The sequence below is a fragment of the Lepidochelys olivacea genome, assembly GCF_965140295.1.
Source record: "Lepidochelys olivacea isolate rLepOli2 genome assembly, chromosome: 8".
Classification (NCBI taxonomy): Eukaryota; Metazoa; Chordata; order Testudines; family Cheloniidae; genus Lepidochelys; species Lepidochelys olivacea.
Genome location: NC_140418.1, coordinates 44,892,657 through 44,915,117, shown reverse-complemented (window position 1 = coordinate 44,915,117; position 22,461 = coordinate 44,892,657). Strand labels below are relative to the sequence as shown.

The following is a 22,461-nucleotide window of genomic DNA, read 5'->3' as shown; positions in this document are numbered from 1 at the left end:
GCGATCATTAAACCAGGAGCTCAAAACTGTGTAAATCTCCAGGGCCAAGTTCCAGAGGAAGAGATGATATTGCCTGGCCAGGCCAGCCTTTCCTATGCTGTAGCTGTCTGTGTGACTGGCAGCAAAGTCCAGGGGTACCCCAGTGTTGCAGACCAATTTGATAATCTGAAGGCAGAACAGGGCATTGTCCTGATGGCTAGAAGTTCTAGAAGATGTTCACTGTCCCCACCAACTTCACCTCCATCTTCACTGGGATTAGCTTCAGCCAGCTGCTGTTCATACAGTGCTGATGCCTCCCATGCATTTGGTTGTCTGGGAGCAAGTGGTAGAGCAGTGTATATAGGAAGCACCATTTTCCAAAGCACTTAGGTGCCTTAGTAGCCTAAGTCTTATTCTCAAGTGATGTAGGCACATGGGAGGTGCAGCGAGATTGACTTGCAGTGAGATTTGGGCCCCTAGATGGCTAGATAACTCTTGGTAAAAGGGACTTGGGCTCCTAAAGTCACTTTAGGCACTCTTGAAAATGTTATTGAGGGGAGGCAAGTCTTTAGAGGAACTCGTTATCCAAGGTGATGCATTTGAATGAAAGAGAAATAAACCTTTATGATGAACCAAACGCGTAGAGGCTCTGGCAACCCAACAGGAAGTGTCCTGCTCCTGAAAACTCCATTCTGTTCGCTATAGGTTCCTATACCACCCTCGCCACCATCGTATCTGAGCACTGTCCCAGCGTGCATTAAGTGACATGACTAACATGTGGGTTCGTTCTCTCTCCTGCCGGGGGTAACTGTGTGGGCAGCAGAGTATTTGGGTTTGATAGGGATTTTTTCACTGTTGTGTGGAGCCAGCAGGTCTCTGCAGCAGCTGTTGTATCCCTATTTGGGGGAGAAGGGGGGTGTTTCCTTCTAGGCCATACCACGTGCATGAGAAGGGCAGAGATTTCCTTCATTTCCTCCTGCCAGAGGAACTGGTGATCTCGACATCACCATTTCCGACCTCATCACTAGAGCTGGGTGGAAGCTTTATCTGAAGACCCAAATCACTTGCACACTCAGATGGACAAGGATCTCACCAGGTGGAAGCCCCTGCAGCCTCTGTCTGTAACGGAAGAGGGGTACAAGAGAGTTGGGCACTGGAGCTGGATGAACAGGGGAAGTTCTCTGTAAACACCGTGGGGAGCTCTGACTCCTGGTTTGATCCCCGTTTGTATGGTTTGTTGTTCATTTTTCCATGAATATTTGTGCAACCAGGTTTGATTAGCACAAACGCTTGGAGAGAAACTTTGACTCATATGCCAGTGCATATTGGTACACACGGACACCTGTTTGTTAACCAGGTCTGTGACTGATGGTAGCCATTGCACCTTCCAGCATAACAGTACATGCATGGGAATGAAAAATTAATCCATCCGTCACTACGCACCTTCTTCTCCATGCAGAGGCACACGCTTGCCACTACCACGTTGTCCATACACCACAAGCAGCACCCCACAGCTGACTCACTAAATGTCTAGCACGTCCTTCCTCAAATACCCCCATAGTTTGCGCTGAGTAAAATCCTATGTTCATTTACCATGAGTTAGTGAAACACTGGATTTAGTCTGACAAGTGTCTGGTGTTTGCAAGTAAGGAAATTATTTTTTAACTCATGGAGGTAAATCTTGGGTTAGCAATTAACAGATGCCAAGTTAATGTGTTACTTATACAGGACCAAGAGTACAGCTCCCTCCTATAACGGGGGGGAACAAAGGATATGATTCTAGGGTAGAAGGCAGAAATTGACTGCGTGGACTCTGGCAGCACTGCTGAGCCAGCAGCTACTCGGGAGAGCAGGTACGTGGAGTGACTTACCTAGGTGCTGTTTCTGTAGCAGGTGCAGCGTAGTGTGGAATAGCACAGGAGTGTCCAGTTATGGGTTTGGCCAGGGAGTTTTAAGGAACAGCGCCAAGGGATTGTAGAATCCTAGCATCTGTGGGTCTTCAATGTCTGTTGGGATAGTAGGTGCTTTACAGCATGGCCAAGAGTTTTAGAAGTGACTATTCATTTTGGCAGCCTGACTAGAGACACCTTAAAGGGGCTGGATTTCAGAGGGTGGGTGCCCAGCACTCTCTCAACATCATATACTGTTCAGGTGACGCCAGCTGGTCCCCCCAAATCTTTGGGACCGGACCCTGTCGTCCATCTTACTCAGGAAAAATGAGCTTTCTAAACAAATCCTGCCTTGGACAGGAGGAGAGAGGCACTCCCTGAGCCGTTGGTAAGGTGCCAATTAAACAAGGTGTCGTGATCATTGCATCCTACACAGTTATGGACTCCACTGCTTGTCCCCAGCCCACACACAACATTGCCTGTGGAATCCTGCCCTTAGGCACGGAGAAGATGCACCTGCCAGGGTTTATGCAGTCCTCCTTGGTGCTAGGTTAAAGCCAGTGGAAGATTTATGGCAAGGTGTATCCAGGGGTGAAAGTAAGTCGAGTGACTTACTGGTACACTGGGGCCAGCTCTGGCCCCTGGAAGGGGCGGGCCCGAGGGCGGAAGGGGCAGGGCTGAGGGGGTCAGAGCCAGCCCCAGCCCACCCTGTATGGTAAGTGCCCCCCTCCTTCTCTTCCTCCTCCTCACCCCCCTCCCCCACTGGGATAGCAGCAGCAGCCTGGGGCTCCGGGGGCTATTTAAAGGGCCCGGGCTCCCCTGCTTCTACTGCTCCGCTACTTTAATTAGCCACCGGAGCCTTGGGGAAGTGGCGGGGCTCCAGTGGGTATTTAAAGGACCAGGGCAGCAGAGGCAGCTGGAGCCCCTCCCCTTTAAATAGCCCCTGGAGCCCCCGCTACGCCAGGGCTCTGGGAGCTATTTAAAGGGCCTGCGGCTCCCCTGCTTCTACCGCCCCGGTCCTTTAAATAGCCCCTGGAGCAGCGGTGGCGGGGCTCCGGCGACTATTTAAAGGGCTGGGGCGGTAGAAGCAGGGGAGCTCCAGGCCCTTTAAATAGCCGCCGGAGCCCCGCAGCCGCAATCCCAGGGCTCCAGCAGCGGGGCTCTGGAGTCAATTTAAAGGGCCTGGGGCTCCAGCCACTGCTGGGAGCCCCAGGCCCTTTAAATTGCCCCTTGGGGAAGCCGGGCTGCCCCAGTATGGTGCACCGGCTCTTGCCCCTACGCTGTACCGGGGCGTACCGGCTTACTTTCACCCCGGGTATAGCCTGCCAAATGTGTCTATGTTGTCTCTGGCACTGGTGCTCCTTCTGTTCAGAGTGAGCACTGATCAGCAGCCTTTTCCTGCACAACAATCTTCCTTAAGAATGACAGAAATAAGACCCAGGAAGTCAGCTTACCCAGACTCCCACGCTCTCCTCTCAGCAGGGCCGGCTCTAGGATTTTTGCCTCCCCAAGCAAAAAAAAAATTTGACCGCCGCCGCTTTTTTTCCGTGCCCTCCCACACCCCCGTCTCCGCTCCAATTCCGCCCCTTCCCCAAATCCCCGGCCCCGCCTCCTCACCCGGGTGTGTCTCATTTCCCCCCTCCCATTGCTTCCTGCGGCTCCCCCCAGCAACCCCTAGCTCACCTCCGCTCCGCCTGGTCCCCTGAACGCACCGCCGCTCCGCTTCTCCCCCCTCCCTCTCAAGCGGTGGTGGAGCGGCGATGGTGGAGCGGAGGCGAACTGGGGCGGCGGGGGCACATTTCTAGGGGCGGCAGGGCCGGCGCCAGAATGACACCCCTAGAAATGTGCCACCCCAAGCACCTGCTTGGTTTGCTGGTGCCCAGAGCCGGCCCTGCTTCTCAGTCCAGACCAGAGTCAGATTTTTTTCCTATGGTACTTTTTTTTATTGCATTCTCCAGTCCAGTTTTAAATGGGACTTCTCTCGTTTCCCCTGCTCTGTGGTTTTGTAGTTCTCACTGCCAGAAATATGTTGTTATATTTAACCTCATTTGTCTTTTCCTCAGGTTATGCCCATTTTACCCACTTGGATTCCACTAAATAAATCTTCTCCATCACAGCGTATGTCTCTCTATGGGGTGTGACTGCAGCATGTGCAGACATATTCGAGCTAGCTTTAATCTAGCTAGCTCAGGTACTGGAGCAGTGAAACTGTGGCAAAGCCTGCCTGGAAGCCTGGGTAAAACCCTATCTGCAATCACACCCCATGACCGCAATATAGATGTCCCCTTTGTGCTTAATCTTGTATTATCATATTCCTCACACCGGCCTTACTTAACCCACATTTACCTGTTTTAATCTTTCTTTAGCAAGATTCCTAAGAGGACTGGACATGTTGTATGCAGACTTGCATTAGTTAGGATTTAAAAGAGTTGCATAGAGAGAGACTCTATTCTCTGTTACACAGCTCTGTGTTAGCTTTCATTTGTTGCCATCTTGCACTGAAAACCATGGTCACCAACCTGTGACATATTTTGCCAAGCGCAGTTCTAATAAACTGAGTGTCCATGTCCACAAGCGGATAAAGTTTAGGTTACTTTGTTCTTAGACCTGTGCAATAGCACCTAAGGACCCCAGACGTGATCAGGACATAAAAGAAGAGACAGTCCCTGCTAGGAACAGTTTATAACCTACCATGATCGTTCCAGATCAAAGAGCCTTAGGATTGCTTGCACAGGAAAACTGACCAGAATAGCTGTCCAGGAATAACTATCCCACTATAGCTCTTCCGGAATGGGTCTCCCTGGGGACACACTTATTCCGAGATACAATTGTCCACACAGAGAGTTACTGCGGAATAGCTATAGCCCTTTATATTCACTTCAACCTTCTTCCAGAATAACTTCCTCATGGAGACAAGTGCTTACTGTGGTTTAGTATCTTTGGCTGATCCAAAGAACAAAGCCATTTCTGGGTGGGATGCCTTTGCTGGACTGCTTGGCTCATGCAGAAGTTGTAGGGATTCTTCCTGCGGTAAAGCTGTAAATCACGTGAAAAGAAGAGGTATGTTTTCACTTCCCAGGATCCCTCCACAACTCTCAGCACCTCCTCCTGAGACAGATGGCCATGGCCAAAAAGAGGATTGCAGTCATCGGCAGTGGATCTAGTGGACTGTGCACCATTAAATGCTGTTTGGATGATGGGCTGGAGCCCATTTGCTTTGAGAGAAGTGAAGATATCGGGGGGCTCTGGAGGTTCAAGGTAGGTTTGAGTTCATCATGAGTTTGGGTGCTTTTCTTAATTATGGCTATTATTTATTATTTGTATTGCAACAGCACCAAGCAGCCACTGTCAAGCATCAGGACCCTCTTGTGCCAGGTGCTGTACAAACCCAGAACAAAGAGACTGAAATCTACTTATCAAATCGTATTATTATTTCGACTAGATGAAAGCCCATGCTGTCACACAGATGTAGTTTGTAACGTCCCTTTGTGTGTAAAAAAGCCAAAAATGGCTGAGAAATTTAAAAGCAGGATGGTAACAGACTGTCAGTCGCAGCGATGTCTGAACCTGGTGATAGTGTGAGCAAGAAGAACTCTCCGCCATGCTTGTGGCTGTTTCCATCACTTCACACTGACACAGCAGACATTCTAGGATTCAGAGTGACAATCCTGGAATCTTATCATATACAGAGTACCATGGGTGTGTGCAGGTATTAACAAGGTCTCTGCCCAGAGGAGGATGGCAAGGGTCTTTTCCACCTATCTGGAAGATGCAGTCACCTCACTCAGAGTGCAATTGTGGCTCTGGTTTAGGGCCTGATCCAAGGCACATTGAAGTCAGTGGAAAGACTCCCATTGATTTCAGTGGGCTTTCGATCAGGCCCTTGCTTCTGACAATCGGGTTGTTAGGAGGCTGGAGGGGAAAGGTCAGTGCAGCTTCAGCTCATAGCGAATCCTTTAGGTTGGAGAAGAACAAACCAGACTTATCCAGAAATGGGACAATGTTCCTTCCACAGGTGAGTGAAGGCTTCTCCCACAGCTCTGGTGCTGGAATCCTCAGGCTCCGCTCAGACAGATGGCCCCATCCTGCTTCCACTGAATTCAGTGGCAAAACATTGACTGATGTCCAAGGGGCACAGACAGGCAGGAGTCCACAGCAATGACAGGCTTCCTCTCCAGCTTCCTTTGCCCCAGTGAACTTCTGCTGCGTGGCTCACCCTCACCAGGCTGTTGTAGGGCTTCCCGTTTGTGCACGTCGATTGCAAATCTCTCTCCCTGCCACACCCTCGGTGTGGATCATTCACACCATCACGCGGAGACAGGGACATGCTGGCAAATGCCACCAGAAGAAGCTTTCCAGAGGGTGTGGTGTCAACACAGGGCATGGAGGGTGTTTGTTTGTGTCCAATAGGTGAGAAGGGGCTTGTGGGGGCTGAGGCTGTGCATGTGATGGGGGTGGGGTAGAGGGAAAGACCTGTCGTGTGTGTCAGCAGGTGCTTTAAATCAAAGATGGAGAGAAATGTATAGGATGCTCAAGGTATAGTTCTGCGGAGCAGGGAGGCTGCCACGGCAACAACTGTATTAGGGGAGATCACACCACCTATGTTTTCATGCTGCCTTCATTGCTACAGCTGTACTTTCCAGAGTCAATATTCAAAAGCAATGTCCATGTTCTCCCGCTCCTGCAGGAGAATCCCGAAGAGGGCAGGGCCAGCATCTACAAATCTGTCATCATCAACACCTCCAAGGAGATGATGTGCTACAGTGACTTCCCCATCCCGGCCGATTTCCCCAACTACATGCACAACTCCAAAATCATGAAGTATTTCCGCATGTACGCCGAGCACTTCGACCTTCTGAAATACATCCGCTTCAAGGTGAGGAGAGCTGGCCCAGAGAGCAGGGATAGGACTCTCTCTCTCTCTCTCTCTCTGTGAACGCGCATGCACAGGTGGTGAAAGACCTGGGTGAAAGAACCCGCTCCTCTCCCCCCGATGAGGAAACATCTCACACTCATGGAACAGGGAGATCCTTTTGTCTGGGGGCTGCCTGGCAGAAGTTACAGCCCAGGTCCCAGGAGCTGCCATAGCCCTACTCCCTATAGGAGCCAGTGAATCTGCAGACGCTGTGAGGCAAAACCCAGCAGAGCCCAACTGGCCTCCTGCTGCTGGTCCCAGCTGTGTGCTGGCCTTGTGCTTCCTGGCTGGGTTGCTGACTCAAGCACGGGGAGGAGGTTAGCGTCAAGGATGAAATTTCCTGGTGCCAGCTAAGTGAGTGCCCTTTTCCTACCAGACCACTGTGGTCAGTGTGACAAAGCGCCCGGATTTCTCCTCCACGGGCCAGTGGGATGTTGTCACGGAGTCTGAGGGGAAGCAGGAGTCGGCTGTCTTTGATGGGGTCATGGTTTGCACCGGCCATCACACCAACGCCCATCTGCCACTGGACTCCTTCCCAGGTACGTCGCAGAGCGGGAAGGGAAAGGGCCTTAGATGAGCCGTGACTTTCCAAAGGGATAAATAGAGGGAAAGCAATGAGCACGTGCTCCCGGGCTGGTGCTGGGACATCCTGAAAGGTGCAATTCAGAGGACACAAAGCCCAAATCGTTACGTAGCTTCCAAAGCCACAGGCAGTACAGCAGATACACCGAGCCACTCAGGAACATGCCAGTGAGGGAAGAAGAGCAGATACAGTAGTCATGTAGCTCTATGGCAGTGGTTCTCAAACTTTTGTATTGGTGACCTCTCTGAGTGCGACCCCCTCTTATGAATTAAAAACACATTTTTTTAATATTTAACACTATTGTAAATGCTGGAGGTGAAGGGGGGTTTGGGGTGGAGGCTGACAGCTCGCAACCCCCCACGTAATAACCTCACGACCCCAGTTTGAGAAGCCCTGCTCTATGGCTGTCTGGCTTCTCTTGATGGAAGAAAGTACTTTCTTCGCTGTTTCAGCTAGCACTGCGGTATCAGACTCTTCCCTTTCTGTTAGGGGTGCTGAGCCCCAGGAGCTTTATGAACCTCTCAAACTGCTTTTTGGGGTTGGCAAAACTGTTTCCTGATCACAAACTCATTTGAGCCTGTGCCCCTTCCCATCTGCCACTCCAGCTACTCAGAACCTCTGGTGTTCCAGCCACAAGCCAATCTGTGCCGTGTGAAATTTAATACTGCAAAGTGCAAGGTCATGCACTTGGGGACTAACAACAAGAATTTTTGCTATCAGTTGGAAGAAACAGGAGGAGAAGAAAGATTTAGTATTGATTGATCGTGGGATGACTGAGCTACCACTGTGATGTGGTTGTGAAAAAGGCTAATGCAGTCCTAGAATGTAAGCAAGGCATTTCCAGTAGAGACAGGGGAGAGTTAGCACCATTCCATTATACAAGGCGCTGGTGAGACCTCATCTGGAATACTGTGTGCAGTTCTGGTCTCCAATCTTTAAAGAAGATGTATTCAAACTGGCACAGGTGCAGAGAAGGGCTACTAGGATGATCAGGGGAATCTTATGAGAGAAGACTCAAAGAGGTTGGCTTTTTTAGCTTAACCAAAAGAAGGCTGAGGGAACATATAATTGCTTTCTATAAATGCATCAGAGGGATAAATACTAGGGTGGGAGGAGAGGAGTTATTTAAGTTAAGTGCCAGTGTGAACACAAGAACAAATGCATATAAACTGGCCATCAGCAAGTTTAGGCTTGAAATTAGACAAAGGTTTGTTACCCTCAGAGGAGTGAATTTCTGGAAGAGCCTACCAAGGGGAGCAGTGGGGGCAAAAAACCTAATTGACTTCAGGACGGAGGTTGATAAGTTTATGGAGGAGATGGTATGATGAGACTGCCTACAATGGCATATAGTTGATACATGACTGCTAGCAGCAAACATCTCCAGTGGCTGGTGATGGGACACTAGATGGGAGGAGTTACTGATAGAGAATTCTTTACCAGTTGTCTAGCTGGTAGGTCTTGCCCGCATGCTCAGGGTTCAACTGATCACCATAGAGCTTTAAACTAGGAATCTGGGGGAGATGGTTGGAAGATGTCCAGGTAATCTCCACGCCAGATTTTAACATTGAGAGGGAAGAAAACGAAGTAAGAAAGGATACAGCCGTGGGTAGGAGAATGGACACAAGGAGGAAGGATAGTGTACATACCAGTCTAATAGGTGATACTGGCGGTAGAATGCCTGTGCCTAATTGGGTAAAGAATGTGAGCAAGGCCAAACAGCAAAATTAAGATGTTTGTACACCAATGCGAGGAGCCTAGGTAACAAAATGGAGGAACTACAGCTACTGGTGCAGGAAGTGAAACCAGATATTATAGAGATAACAGAAACATGGTGGAATAGTAGTCATGACTGGACTACAGGTATTGAAGGGTATGTGCTGTTTAGGAAAGACCGAAATAGAGGCAAAGGTGGTGGAGTAGCGTTGTATTTCAGTGATGAGGTAGATTGTAAAGAAATAAGAAGTGATGGAATGGATAAGACAGAGTCTGTCTGGGCAAAAATCACATTGGGGAAGAAAACTACTACAGCCTCCCCTGGGATAGTGCTTGGGGTGTGCTATAGACCGCCGGGATCTGATTTGGATATGGATAGAGCCCTCTTTAATGTTTTTAATAAAGTAAATACTAATCGGAATTGTGTGATCATGGGAGACTTTAGCTTCCCAGATATAGATTGGAGGACAAGTGCTAGTAATAATAACAGGGCTCAGATTTTCCTGGATTCGATAGCTGATGGATTCCTTCACCAAGTAGTTGCTGAACTGCTGTAAACTGCTGTAAACTCAGGGGTTGTACCGTATGACTGGAGAATTGTTAACATAGTTCCTATTTTTAAGAAAGGGAAAAAAGTGATCCTGGTAGCCTGTTAGTTTGACATCTGTAGTATGCAAGGTCTTGGAAAAAAATTTGAAGGAGAAAGTAGTTAAGGACATTGAGGTCAATGGTAACTGGGACAAAATACAACATGGTTTTACAAAAGGTAGATCGTGCCAAACCAACCTGATCTCCTTCTTTGAGAAGGTAACAGATTTTTTTAGACAAAGGAAATGCAGTGGATCTAATTTGCCTCGATTTCAGTAAGGCATTTGATACAGTTCCACATGGGGAATTATTAGTTGAATTGGAAAAGATGGGGATCAATATGAAAATTGAAAGGTGGATAAGGAACTGGTTAAAGGGGAGACTACAGCGGGTCCTACTGAAAGGTGAACTGTCAGGCTGAATAGAGGTTACTAGTGGAGCTCCTCAGGGATCGGTTTTGGGACCAATCTTATTTAATCTTTTTATTATTGACCTTGCCACAAAAAGTGGGAGTGTGCTAATAAAGTTTGCGGATGATACAAAGCTGGGAGGTATTGCCAATTTAGAGAAGGACTGGGTATCATACAGGAGGATCTGGATGACCTTGTAAGACTGGAGTGCTAGTAATAGGATGAAATTTAATAGTGAGAAGTGTAAGGTCATGCATTTAGGGATTAATAACAAGAATTTTTGTTATAAACTGGGGACCCATCACTTGGAAGTAACAGAGGAGGAGAAGGACCTCGGAGAATTGGTTGATCACAGGATGAGTATGAGCCGCCAATGTGATATGGCCATGAAAAAACCTAATGCGGTCTTGGGATGCATCAGGTGAGGTATTTCCAGTAGAGATAAGGAGGTGTTAGTACCATTATATAAGGCACTGGTGAAACCTCACCTGGAGTACTGTGTGCAGTTCTGGTCTCCCATGTTTAAGAAAGATTAATTCAAACTGGAACAGGTACAGAGAAGGGCTACTAGGATGATCCGAGGAATGGAAAACCTGTGTTATGAAAGGAGACTTAAAGAGCTTGGCTTGTTTAGCCTAACTAAAAGAAGGTTGAGGGGAGATATGATTGCTCTCTATAAATATATCAGAGGGATAAATACCATGGAGGGAGAAGAATTATTTAAGCTCGGTACCAATGTGGACACAAGAACAAATGGATATAAAACTGGCCATCAGGAAGTTTAGACTTGAAATTAGATGAAGGTTTCTAACCATCAGAGGAGTGAAGTTCTGGAACAGACTTCCAAGGGAAGCAGTGGGGGCAAAAGACGTATCTGGCTTCAAGACTAAGCTTGATAAGTTTATGGAAGAGATGATATGATGGGATAACCTAATTTTGGCAATTAATTGATCTTCAATTATTAGCTGTAGATATGCCCAATGGCCTGTGATGGGATGTTAGATGAGGTGGGATCTGAGTTACTACAGAGAATTCTTTCTTGGGTGTCTGGCTGATGAGTCTTGCCCACATGCTGAGGGTTTAGTTGATCACCATATTTGAGGTCAGGAAGGAATTTTCCTCCAGGGCAGATTGGCAGAGGCCCTGGGGGTTTTTCGCCTTCCTCTGCAGCGTGGGGCACGGGTTACTTGTTGGAGGATTCTCTGCACCTCGAAGTCTTTAAACCACGATTTGAGGACTTCAATAGCTCAGACATAGGTTAGGGGTTTGTTACAGGAGTGGGTGGGTGAGATTCTGTGGCCTGTGTTGGGCAAGAGGTCAGACTAGACAATCATAATGGTCCCTTCTGACCTTAAAGTCTATGATTCTGTGATTCTATGATTTGGAGTTGGAAAGGATTTCCCCGCAGATCAGATTGGCAGAGACCCTGGCAGTTTTTCACCTTCCTGTGCAGCACGGGCCATGTGTCACTTGCAGGTTTAAACTAGTGTAAATGGTGGATTCTCTGTAACTTAAGCCTTTAAATCACGATTTGAGAACTTCAGTAACTCAGCCAGAGGTTATGGGTCTATTACAAGAGCAGTTGGGTGAGGTTCTGTGGCTTTTAGTGTGCAGGAAGTCAGCTTATATGATCATCATGGTCCCTTCTGGCCTTAAAGTCTATGAATCTATGCTGGGGCAGGAGGGAAGACTCCCCTGAAAGCTTAGCTGCTACAGCAGAGTCTCTTGTATTCGTTTTATCCCTTCCCTTCTTTGCTCCTTATCCCCACACCTCGCACTCCGTTATTACTCTGAGGCAAGGCTCCAACCCACACACCAGCTCCTATACACTGGGTACCTGGCCAGAGCAGTGTAAAGAGCCCCGAAAGCCTCGGTTCCAGCTGGGGGACAGTTCCTCTGGTACAGACGCTGCAGAAGATGGCTATATGGCTGCCTGTACAATCCCCGGCTTGGGGGGCGTGCCAGGGGACAGGCTGACAGTGGCGTTAGCCTCAGGGTGGAAATCTAGAATGCAGCACTGTGGTTCATAGGGGAACGTGGGGAACTGCCATAACTTAGATAGACCAGGGGCATCTCCAGCCCCCCAGAGCAGCTCAGGGTCAGAAAGGTGCAAGACTGATTTCAGTCCATCTTCGCTCAACCTTTCCCCTGGGGTGATGGGTCTGTGGTGCACCTCTTAGAGGTGCAGCCCAGAATGTCACTCTGGTCCCCACCCACACAGTCTCCCTCAAACAGGGGATATCCCCCTCACTGTTTGTGTTGAGCTCCAGAACCACAATGTTCAAGTGGGCAAAGACACAGGCCAAACACCCGTACTGCCCAGAGCCTAAGCTGCTCCGCTCTCTCCTGGCAGGGATTGAAAAGTTCAAAGGCCGCTACTCTCACAGCAGGGATTACAAGAACCCTCAGGCATTCTCGGGGAAGAGAGTCATAGTGATCGGCATTGGCAATTCAGGAGGGGACCTGGCCGTGGAGCTCAGCCATGAAGCTGATCAGGTTTGGTTCAAGAGGACGGCTCTCTCGTTCATGGCACAGTGCAGCACCCCCCACCTCACTAGGCTAAAGGCAGCAGCACTGACCAATACACCGCACCACCACACAAACCCCAGAAACACCTAAACTAAGGTCCTGACCCAACCTCTGCTGAAGTCAATGGAAAGACTCCCATTTGAAGCAGCCCCTAAATGCAGAGAGGAGATATGAAAGTTTATTCGGTTCATCAGAGTTAGTATCAAAGCGTCATCATGGGCAATCTTCACTTACCGAGTGGATGTAATGGACATAGGGAATTGCCTACAGCTGTTAGTTGTTTGGCAGCTGCCATCTTGGCCTACAGCAGGGATGGAACTAGGCCCTTCCAGAGCTACACTCCACCAGGAGCTAGAGAGACCAGTGCTACAGCTAGGGACTGTAGCAGAGTCCTAGCCACTGTAGACTGGGTACAGGGTGGGACACAACGCACACCGACCAGCAGGTTATCCACAATGCTGTGCCCTCAAAGTAGCATGTCCCACTTCCTCATTAGCCCATCTGTCCCTGCCTACCTGAACCTTGCATAGAGTCATTGGGAGGTGCCTGCAGTGACATCCCTACCAGCCTTGCAGGAGACCAGAGATGGCAGGAAATCAGACGTGGCCAGGGAAGAGCTGGGTGTTGTGTTGAAAGATGTCAGAAGCCTCCTTGGTTTGAAGACTAGAGCAGTCACTTCAATACAAGAGGGTTTGGGCACAAGCTGCAGGGGAAATAAATGCAGAGGAAGGAAACAGAACTATGGGCAGATGAAAGAAAAGGTGGCAAGGTTTAACAAGGAGAACAGGGTCACTAGTGCCCAGAGCCCTTTCACAGCAGGTCCAGCCAGCTGCCCACTAGCAGCCCAGCGTTCCCCAGGGCATCCCAGAGCATCAGTGTGTCTAGCAGTGACAGGATGCACAGCAGAAGTGGAGGGTCAGGGAAGGTCCCTGTAATGAGACATGTCGCCCCCTATAGGAACGTTCAGTGATGTCTGGGTTAAGGATACTGATCTGGGAGCATGGGCCAGTCGTTTCCAAAACTGTCCTAGGCCGAGGCCTGTCCTTTGTGTGATCCCACAGTGCCATTCGCTGGGGTTGCACACAGCCGTAGACTCCCTTCTCTGGGTGCGTGGCAGATGTCCAGCCAGAGCCTGACAGCAGGGCTCTCAGCAATGGGGCAGCACAGACCGTGACACCACAGAGCCCACAGATAGCAATGCGGTGTCGGCCCTAAGCACTGGCTGCACCCTGCCGGGCATAGAGCAGACAACTGCTATGTGCAGCCTGCTCTGTTACACAGCCAGGGACCGAGGTCACAGCTCAGTGAGGTTCCTAAGAGTTCCAGCCAGGCTTCTCTCTGAGATCCCCAAAACCTCCAGTGAGACTACAGCTGGGAGTCGGAGGCAGGGGATGTCAGTGGAAATCATGCCTGGGGGGATGCCAGTGGGAACCAGGGCCGAGTGGGCAGGGATGAAGATTAAGACTGTCAGCTCTTTGGGGCAGGAACGTCCCTCACAATGTGGCTGTACAAGTGTCCAGCACACTGGAGTTGATCTCAACTGGGGCCTGTATTACTCACCCTATTGCAGATAATAACTCATGACCGTAACAATCCCTGACAATGCCATGAAGTGCCAAGTAGCGTGACCCAGTACAGTATGTGTCAATGTCCAAGAGAGCTCTCTTTCTCCACTGTCTAGGTCTTCCTCAGCACCAGGCGTGGGGCATGGGTGCTGAATCGTGTTGCGGAGCAAGGGTACCCTGTGGACATAGTGCTCTCCACCAGGTTTAAAGCCTTTTTCAAGCAGATGTTGCCTACATCCATGGTTAACCAATGGGCGGAGAACATCGTAAATGCAAGATTCAACCACGCACACTATGGTCTAAGGCCTCAGCACAGGTGCTTTCAAACACCTCAGCCTGCTGAGGCAGGATGACAAATCATTGGCGTTAGATATAAAACACTGAGGTCTTGACTTCTCCCTTCCACCATCACTGCACTTGGGTAGGGGTGGGAGGGTAATTCTGTGTTTCCTGTGTTCTGGCACCAAGAAGGGCCCAACCCAGCTGTCAGGGTATGTTAGAGCATCCTCAGAGCTTACGCCCTCCTTCCTGTGACCATTGGGAAGAATGGCCATAGGGCGGTACCTCCTGCCTGGGGGTAACCTCAGGAGGCTGTTTCTGCCCCCTTTAAGGGTCCATTACGCTACTGGAGCCATAATGGACACCAAGCATCTTCAAATAGCCTTTTGCACTCATGCTGCTAGTAATACGGCTGTGCTGCCTGAGCCAAATTCTAACATTGAGACTAGTAACAAAGGAGAGGAGACCTGATCATCGCACTGATCCTCCCCCACTTTCAGAGGTACGCCATTTGCCCAGACAGATCTTGACACACTTTCTCTTTGCCATGCAGGATTATGAGCCAACACCCAACTATCAACGATGACCTGCCGAACCGCATCATCTCTGGCAAAGTGCTGGTGAAACCGAACATCGGGGAGTTCACTGAAACTGGCGTCATCTTCGAAGACGGCACCAGAGAGGAGGACATTGATGCAGTTTTCTTTGCTACGGGATACAGCTTCTCTTTCCCCTTTCTCCAGGACTGTGTCAAAGTGGTCAAAAACCAGGTCTCCCTGTATAAATTCATCTTCCCTCCTCACCTGGAGAAGCCAACTCTGGCTTTCATTGGTCTCATCCAGCCACTGGGGGCCATCATGCCCCTTGCAGAACTCCAGAGTCGCTTGGCCACACAAGTGTTCAACGGTACGTGAACCAAAATGCAGGAAATAGCCCGGGGTCTCTGGACTATAGAGCTCTCCAAAACCCTAAGCCTGTGTTAGTAAAGAGCCTTGCTGGATTGGTATGGTACTAGCTGAATTCAGCAGAGCTGTGCAGTCCCTGGGCTGGCAGGTGGCAGCAGTACCCGTATGAGTGCCATGATGATGAGCCAGCCCATGTCCCTCTCCACGATAGTGCTGTTTCAATCCCAAGTATTTGAGGTGGTTGGGCCTTCACTCCTCCCATTTTGGAAGCATGGAAGCGTTGTGATCCCAGGAAATGGGGGAGAGGAGTCACAGGAAGTACTGAAGCTGTGGGGGAAGGAATCTCAACTCTAGATCCAGGCAGGTCCCTGACAAAGATAGACAGGCCCGTCGATAACAATTCCAGGCCCCAGAGCAGAACAGTCAATGGGCCCCCAGGCCCGGTGTGGTGTCGCCACATGGGGGCGGAGCTGGATCACTTGCGGCAGCTGGTGCACGCACGCACAAGCCACGCCCGTGCGGACATGGTCCGCCTGATATTTGGACTGTGCTGCACCTCTGCTGGCTGGTGCCCAGTGAGCTGCTGCCGGCTGTGCTGCTGGTGCCCAGTGAGCTTCTGCCAGCTGCGCTGCTGGGCGTGCTACCACGGCAGCAGCTGGGGGCCCCAGGCCCTTCTAAATCGCCTGAACCCCTGGGCAGTTGCCCCCTTTGGCCCCTCCCCTGACAGCAGGCCTGAAGATAGACTGTCTTACCGCCACATCTCTCACAGAATCTGGCTGCCCACTGTGCTCCAGGAGCTCCAAGCTCTGGACTTTGGGGACACAAAGTCATCACGGCCTTCCCAGCCCAGGGTGCAGTGCTTCCTGTAGGAAACAACGACTTCCCCCATCCCTCACACACAGAGCTCTCTCTGGAAATGGCTGATCCCCCTCTTGAAGGAGCCAGACACATCTCTGCTCATACTCTGGCTTTTCCCTTCTAGGGCAGATCAGGTTGCCCACAGCAAGCGACATGATGGCCGATATTACACAGAAGAAAGACGAAATGGAAAAACGGTAGGAACCTTTATGTGAAGTAATAATTACTGGGCATGCTTGGAAGGAGTCTTTCCCTGAGAATGTCTTAAGTTTCTATCATTCTCTAACATACCTCCAATGTGTCATCAATTTGTTGTAAAGAGTAAGGTATTTCCAGCTTTAGCTCTCTTCGTTAAAATTTATCTGTAAACAATTATTTGATCTGGAATTCTTCTCCCATCTCTATCTTCCTTCCACACATAAATGTGACATAAAAGAACAAGATTAAATATTATAATTATAGCTGTAGAAAACTAAGCAGTATGATCCTCATCCCTATCCCCCAGATCGTGGCTGAATCCAGCAGCGAATAGGGGAGAAAATCTTGTTTCAGCCAATAGAAGGAGATAAGGACTCACCCTCTCTGCAGACATCCCCCACCTGGAGAAGTTCTTCCTAAGACTGTCAGATCTTCTGGCACTTGAGCCCCACGTTAGGCACCACTTTTAAAATCAACCTATATAAAACTGACGGTGGAGTTGGAAGACGGGGCTTTCAGTGCTAAAAGCACATATCTTACCAATTGAGCAAACTCCATTTAGCAACCACATAAATCTCTTCTGGAGACCTGCCATTAGAAGGGGGCAAAGACACTTATACCCACCTGGCATGGGTTACGACTTCACATGGAATCGTGACCCAGCTTTTCCTTTAATTCCAGTTATAGTGGGAATTAATTCCAGAGGCAGAAATTCTCCAAATTTGGTGCCCCTCAAGAATGTCATTTCCTGGTCAGTGCAGTCTCCATTTGATCACACTACAAGGGCACCCACACATCTCTCTCTTATTTCAGGTATGTAAAAAGCCCGCGCCACACTATCCAAGTGGATTATGTTGAATACATGGATGAACTTGCCTGCCTGGCAGGAGTCAAGCCCAACCTGCTGTCTCTCTTCCTCACGGATCCAAAGCTTGCCATGGAGGTTTTCTTTGGCCCCTGCACGCCATACCAGTACCGCCTGAGAGGGCCAGGGAAATGGGATGGAGCCAGGAAAGCCATCCTGACCCAGAGAGAACGGATCATTAAACCTCTGAAAACCAGGGCAGTAGGAGATTATACCCACCACACCTCAATGCCCAATTTGTTTAAGATAGTTGGTGCCATTGCTCTCTTTGCTATAATTATTGCTTATTTTTAAATTCTTATTCTCTACATGGTTACACAGGAAAAGGGGATTATGTAAAATGTGATTACCTGGTTTCTGTTGGTTTCTAATTTGCTCCCTGCAACTTTATCACACATCCAGTGTAACCGTCCACTTCCACTCATGTGTTGAGAATTTCCTCCCTCTCAACTATTGCTGCTGATTATTTTGTCTGCTGTCACTGTCTGCTGTTGTGTTAGAGATCTTTGGTTCCATTAAGTATTCCTTAGGCTGCTAGCTGGTATGATTATAAAGACCACAGACAGGCACAGATGTCAATAGCTCAGGAAGTTTAAGTGGGGCCATTGTGACATGAGACATAATCAGTCACCACCCTTCCTCTATAGGTAATCTGTATGCAACAATTCCATTGCATTGTAATGTCTCAGCGGCAGGAAGGAGACTGCACACATATGTCAAGAGTTCTCCGTGGTAGGCTACTGGGCCCAACTCTCACTGCTCTTTTACTGATTGCTTGGCCTCTTGCTAGTTTGGGCACCAGTGCCTGAAATGGCACTTCTGCCTTGGATCTACTGCACATTGAGGTGGTGCTGCTGGGGTACCTGAGGCAGGAGCACAGGGGAAGCCCTTAATCTGCAGAGACATTGGGATTGAGGGACTTAATGAGTGGGTGAAAATGTAATGGAGTGTGGGGTTGAATCCAGAACAGTGAGGGGTTGTGCCACCACTTGCCCCGTAACCCTGGGTCACAATGCTTTGTTGTTGTAGCTCACAGCCTGGGATGCTCACAGCCACCCGACAAACATGCAGGTCTCACCCTGTCTGTCTTGTGCTAGACAGCCCTGGTTCAGCAGCTCTGACCCCAGAACTGTCTACAGTTCCTCTCCGGCTTCCACCAGCCTTTGTTACAACCAGCAAGGTGGCCCCAACACACTCCCAGTCCTGAATTTCCCTAGCCCAGGTCCTCTGTAATCTCCAGCCTTCTCCTGGACAGTTCAGAGAAATTATAAGGGCCATTTCTTCCTCCAGAGACACAATTAACAGCCTCATTAACTGGAGCTGACAATCACTTTAATTCAAATGCAGCACTGTAGGTTTCAATTAATAGTAAAACCAGTTCATTAACAAAGGAAGATAGGAATTGAACTGAGTTCAAGTATGAGATAAAGTTAGAAATGATTACAAGCAAATAAAAGTGAAAACATCTCTAAAACTTAATCTAGCAAGGTACAATCTTTGCCTAAGCAGGTTTCTCACCTATATTCAATTTCTGAGACTGCAGCCCCCCGTTGGATGAAGGCCCCATCTTTCTCAGCTTGTAAGAGCTCTGTTCTGTTGTGTCTGTCAAATGATGGCTGCCAAAGATGGCTTCTGTCTTTGCTTGAATCTTCCCAAATTCAATGACTTTGTTTCAAGAAGCATGATGACCTCATGCTATTCTTCCCTTTTCTGTGGGCTTCTGTCATAAATATAAAGGGAAGGGTAAACACCTTTAAATCCCTCCTGGCCAGAGGAAAAACCCTTTCACCTGTAAAGGGTTAAAAAGCTAAAATAACCTCGCTTGTACCTGACCAAAATGACCAATGAGGAGACAAGATACTTTCAAAGCTGGAGTGGGGGGGCGCAAAACAAAGGTTCTCTCTATCTGGGTGATGCTTTTGCCGGGGACAGGAGTGGAGTCTTAGAACTTAGTAAGTAATCTAGCTAGATATGCGTTAGATTCTGTTTTGTTTAAATGGCTGATAAAATAAGCTGTGCTGAATGGAATGTATATTCCTGTTTTTGTGTCTTTTTGTAACTTAAGGTTTTGCCTAGAGGGATTCTCTATGTTTTGGATTTGATTACCCTGTAAGGTATTTACCATCCTGATTTTACAGAGGTGATTCTTTTACTTTTTCTTCAATTAAAATTCTTCTTTTAAAAACCTAATTGCTTTTTCATTGTTCTTAAGATCTAAAGGTTTGGGTCTGTGTTCACCTATGCAAATTGGTGAGGATTTTTATCAAGCCTTCCACAGGAAAGGGGGTGTAGGGTTTGGGGAGGATTTTTGGGGGAAAGACGTTTCCAAGCGGGCTCTTTCCCTGTTATATATTTGTTAGATGCTTGGTGGTGGCAGCAATAAAGTCCAAGGGCAAAAGGTAAAATAGTTTGTACCTTGGGGAAGTTTTAACCTAAGCTTGTAAAAATAAGTTTAGAGGGTTTTCATGCAGGTCCCCACATCTGTACCCTAGAGTTCAGAGTGGGGAAGGAACCAGCTTCCCATTCCCTGTATGGAAATGGGGCTTCCATTGTTTTGCTTCTACCATATTTAATTGACAGATGAGACAGGTAGATAGCTGCCTTCTATCCTGTCTGGCAGCGAACCTGTTTCTCCCTGGTTGGCCACAGACTTTAAAGCACAATATCATTAAGTATCCATATTACCTCCTACAGTGTTAATATAGACATCTCACATTGCTATTAATCATGAATGTGTCATTAGCTTTCAACAAAAACCTCACTCTATGCATTTTTATCATACAGTAGAATTCACCTGCTTATCACTGGAGGTACAGCCCCCTTCTTTACAGACCAGTAACCCTTTGCAATGTCTTCCTTGAAAAGTAAAACTCGGACCAAGCTTCTCTCTCCTGCGGGGTGTAGACTCCATGCTGTCCTCTTCCCAGCTTGTTAGCATGAGGTTTGCTTTCAACCCTTGTTAGCTTGATGAGTCTGTTCACGTGATATGTAAACAAATTTTCATTGTCTTTCAAATTCCTTTGGAAGTAACTCCCAGATGGGGAAAGCACATTCCTATGTCTCGTGTAGATCCATTTCCCAACTCCACACAGTTGAGTCATAATTCCAGTGTATATTGCTGGAGCTATTAATATCCACTGGGTACATACATCAAGCAAGAACATTGTAATGCTGACAGGCCAGCGGAATAGGAATGATGTTGTCTTCACTTATCTGTAACCTGTTGAACACTATTGCATTATAATATGTATATCCCTGCACTTAATTAACCCTAGATCAAAGGTCCAGTCCTTTATCGGTGTGGCCAACTATTCCCATAGGTTTGTAAAGGGGTTTAGTGACATTGTGGCCCCCATAACAGACTTTATGAAAAAGGGAAAACAAGACTGGATGGTATGGACAGAGGCTTGTGAGAAAAGCTTCCATAATATAAAAGAGGCTTTGCCTAAAGAGCCTGTTTTGATCATCCCTGATTTCAACAAACCATTTGTGCTGAGTACTCATGCTTCTAATATTGGATTGGCTGCAGTGCTGAGGCAAGACTGAGCGTAGGTACAAAAGACATCCCACTGCCTTCTTAAGGAAAAACTGGAACCTCACTGAACAAAATTATGCTGTCATCAAGAGAGAGTGCTATGCCATTGTCTGGGCTGTTAAGCAACTCAAACCTTATCTGTACAATAAAATGTTTTAAGTGACCATACCCCTTTAAGTTGGCTGCACTGAGCTAAAGGAACCAATTCTAGATTACTTCATTGGAGTTTGGTTTTACAAGAATTTGACATGGACATAATCCATAGCAAGGGGAAGGAAAGTGCGGTTGTGGATGCCTTATCAAGAATTGGGGAACCCTGCAATGTATTCAGAAGCATAAATGACACCTGTTCCTACATCAGTTTTGCATTGGGGGTGTGATGCTGGCTGGCCAGTTCAGGTCAGAGCAATAGGACAGTTCACTTTGGTGGGAATATCAAAGAAAGATTAAGTGTACTAATTCACTCAGGTGTGTATTTAGTTCAAAGGAAATGGGAATGATGATGTCTTTACTTATCTGTAACCTGTTGAATGCTATCGCATTACATTATGTATATCCCTGTGCTTAATTAACCCTAGATCAAACGTGTAAGTTAGTATTAGGATGACTAAACATTTGATATGTAAACTGCATAATAACTAATGAAATGTTACTTGCATTGTATTCACTTATCTATCCCTATTATAATGTAGTGGCAGACAATTGCATTACTACTCCTGGGGGAATTCTATGCCAAAAAATTAAAAATTGTGCAAGATTCTGCATATTGTCAAAATAATGCAATATAATCACACCAGTTTCACTTCTTTTGGTAATTTTTTTAAACTAAAACCTTACAGAAAAAAAATCACAATAACTGTTCAGCGTTTGAAAGTTAAGTTACAAAAACTTGGTAACCAATACTCTGCATTCCAGTTATAATCCTGGATTTTCATTTCAATTATGTTACAGAACACCAAACACCAAAATAAAAGTAAAGTAGAATGTCATTTTAAATTGCTCAGACTTTCACACATGAAAATCATACTGTTTTCCTAATCATTGTCCTGCATTTTTTAAATGGGTAATTAAAATAGATCCTGAGCTGTAATCTAACCCCGCTGTGCCACTCTGGCACAGGGAAAAAGTGAGAAAACACATCGATTTTAAAGAAGCCTTATTGAGGGCACAGGAACAAACCACGGCGATGTGCAGAAAGAATAGCAAATATGGCAGGAAACCAGGTTGGCTTAACAGTGAAATCTTCGGTGAGCTTAAACTCAAAAAGGAAGCTTACAAGAAGTGGAAATTTTGACAGATGACTAGGCAGGAGTATAAAAATATTGCTAGAGCATGCAGGGGTGTAATCAGGAAGGCCAAGGCACAACTGGAGTTGCAGCTAGCAAGGAATGTGAAGGGTAACAAGAAGGGTTTCTACAGGTATGTTAGCAACAAGAAGAAGGTCAGGGAAAGGGTGGAACCCTTAATGAATGGCAGAGGCAACCTAGTGACAGAGGATGTGGAAAAGGCTGAAGTACTCAATGCTTTTTTTGCCTCAGTCTTCTAATGCCTGACTAATCTAATTGCCTTCTATGATGAGATAACTGGCTCTGTTGATATGGGGAAAGTGGTGGATGTGATGTATCTTGACTTCAGCAAAGCTTTTGATAC

At 47.7% G+C, this 22,461-nt stretch overlaps 1 protein-coding gene across 1 annotated transcript; it reads left to right on the top strand.

The window, feature by feature from the left end:
* Window positions 1–1,718: 1,718 nt before the first annotated feature.
* Window positions 1,719–19,417, top strand: LOC311524769 (flavin-containing monooxygenase 5-like). The gene is made up of 9 exons (XM_084636243.1): window positions 1,719–1,832; window positions 4,948–5,126; window positions 6,556–6,744; window positions 7,160–7,322; window positions 12,431–12,573; window positions 14,288–14,487; window positions 15,004–15,356; window positions 16,338–16,410; window positions 17,225–19,417. Exons 2-9 carry the CDS (start codon window positions 4,986–4,988, stop codon window positions 17,568–17,570), a joined length of 1,608 nt encoding a protein of 535 aa, XP_084492369.1. The 5' UTR covers window positions 1,719–1,832; window positions 4,948–4,985; the 3' UTR covers window positions 17,571–19,417.
* Window positions 19,418–22,461: the final 3,044 nt, after the last annotated feature.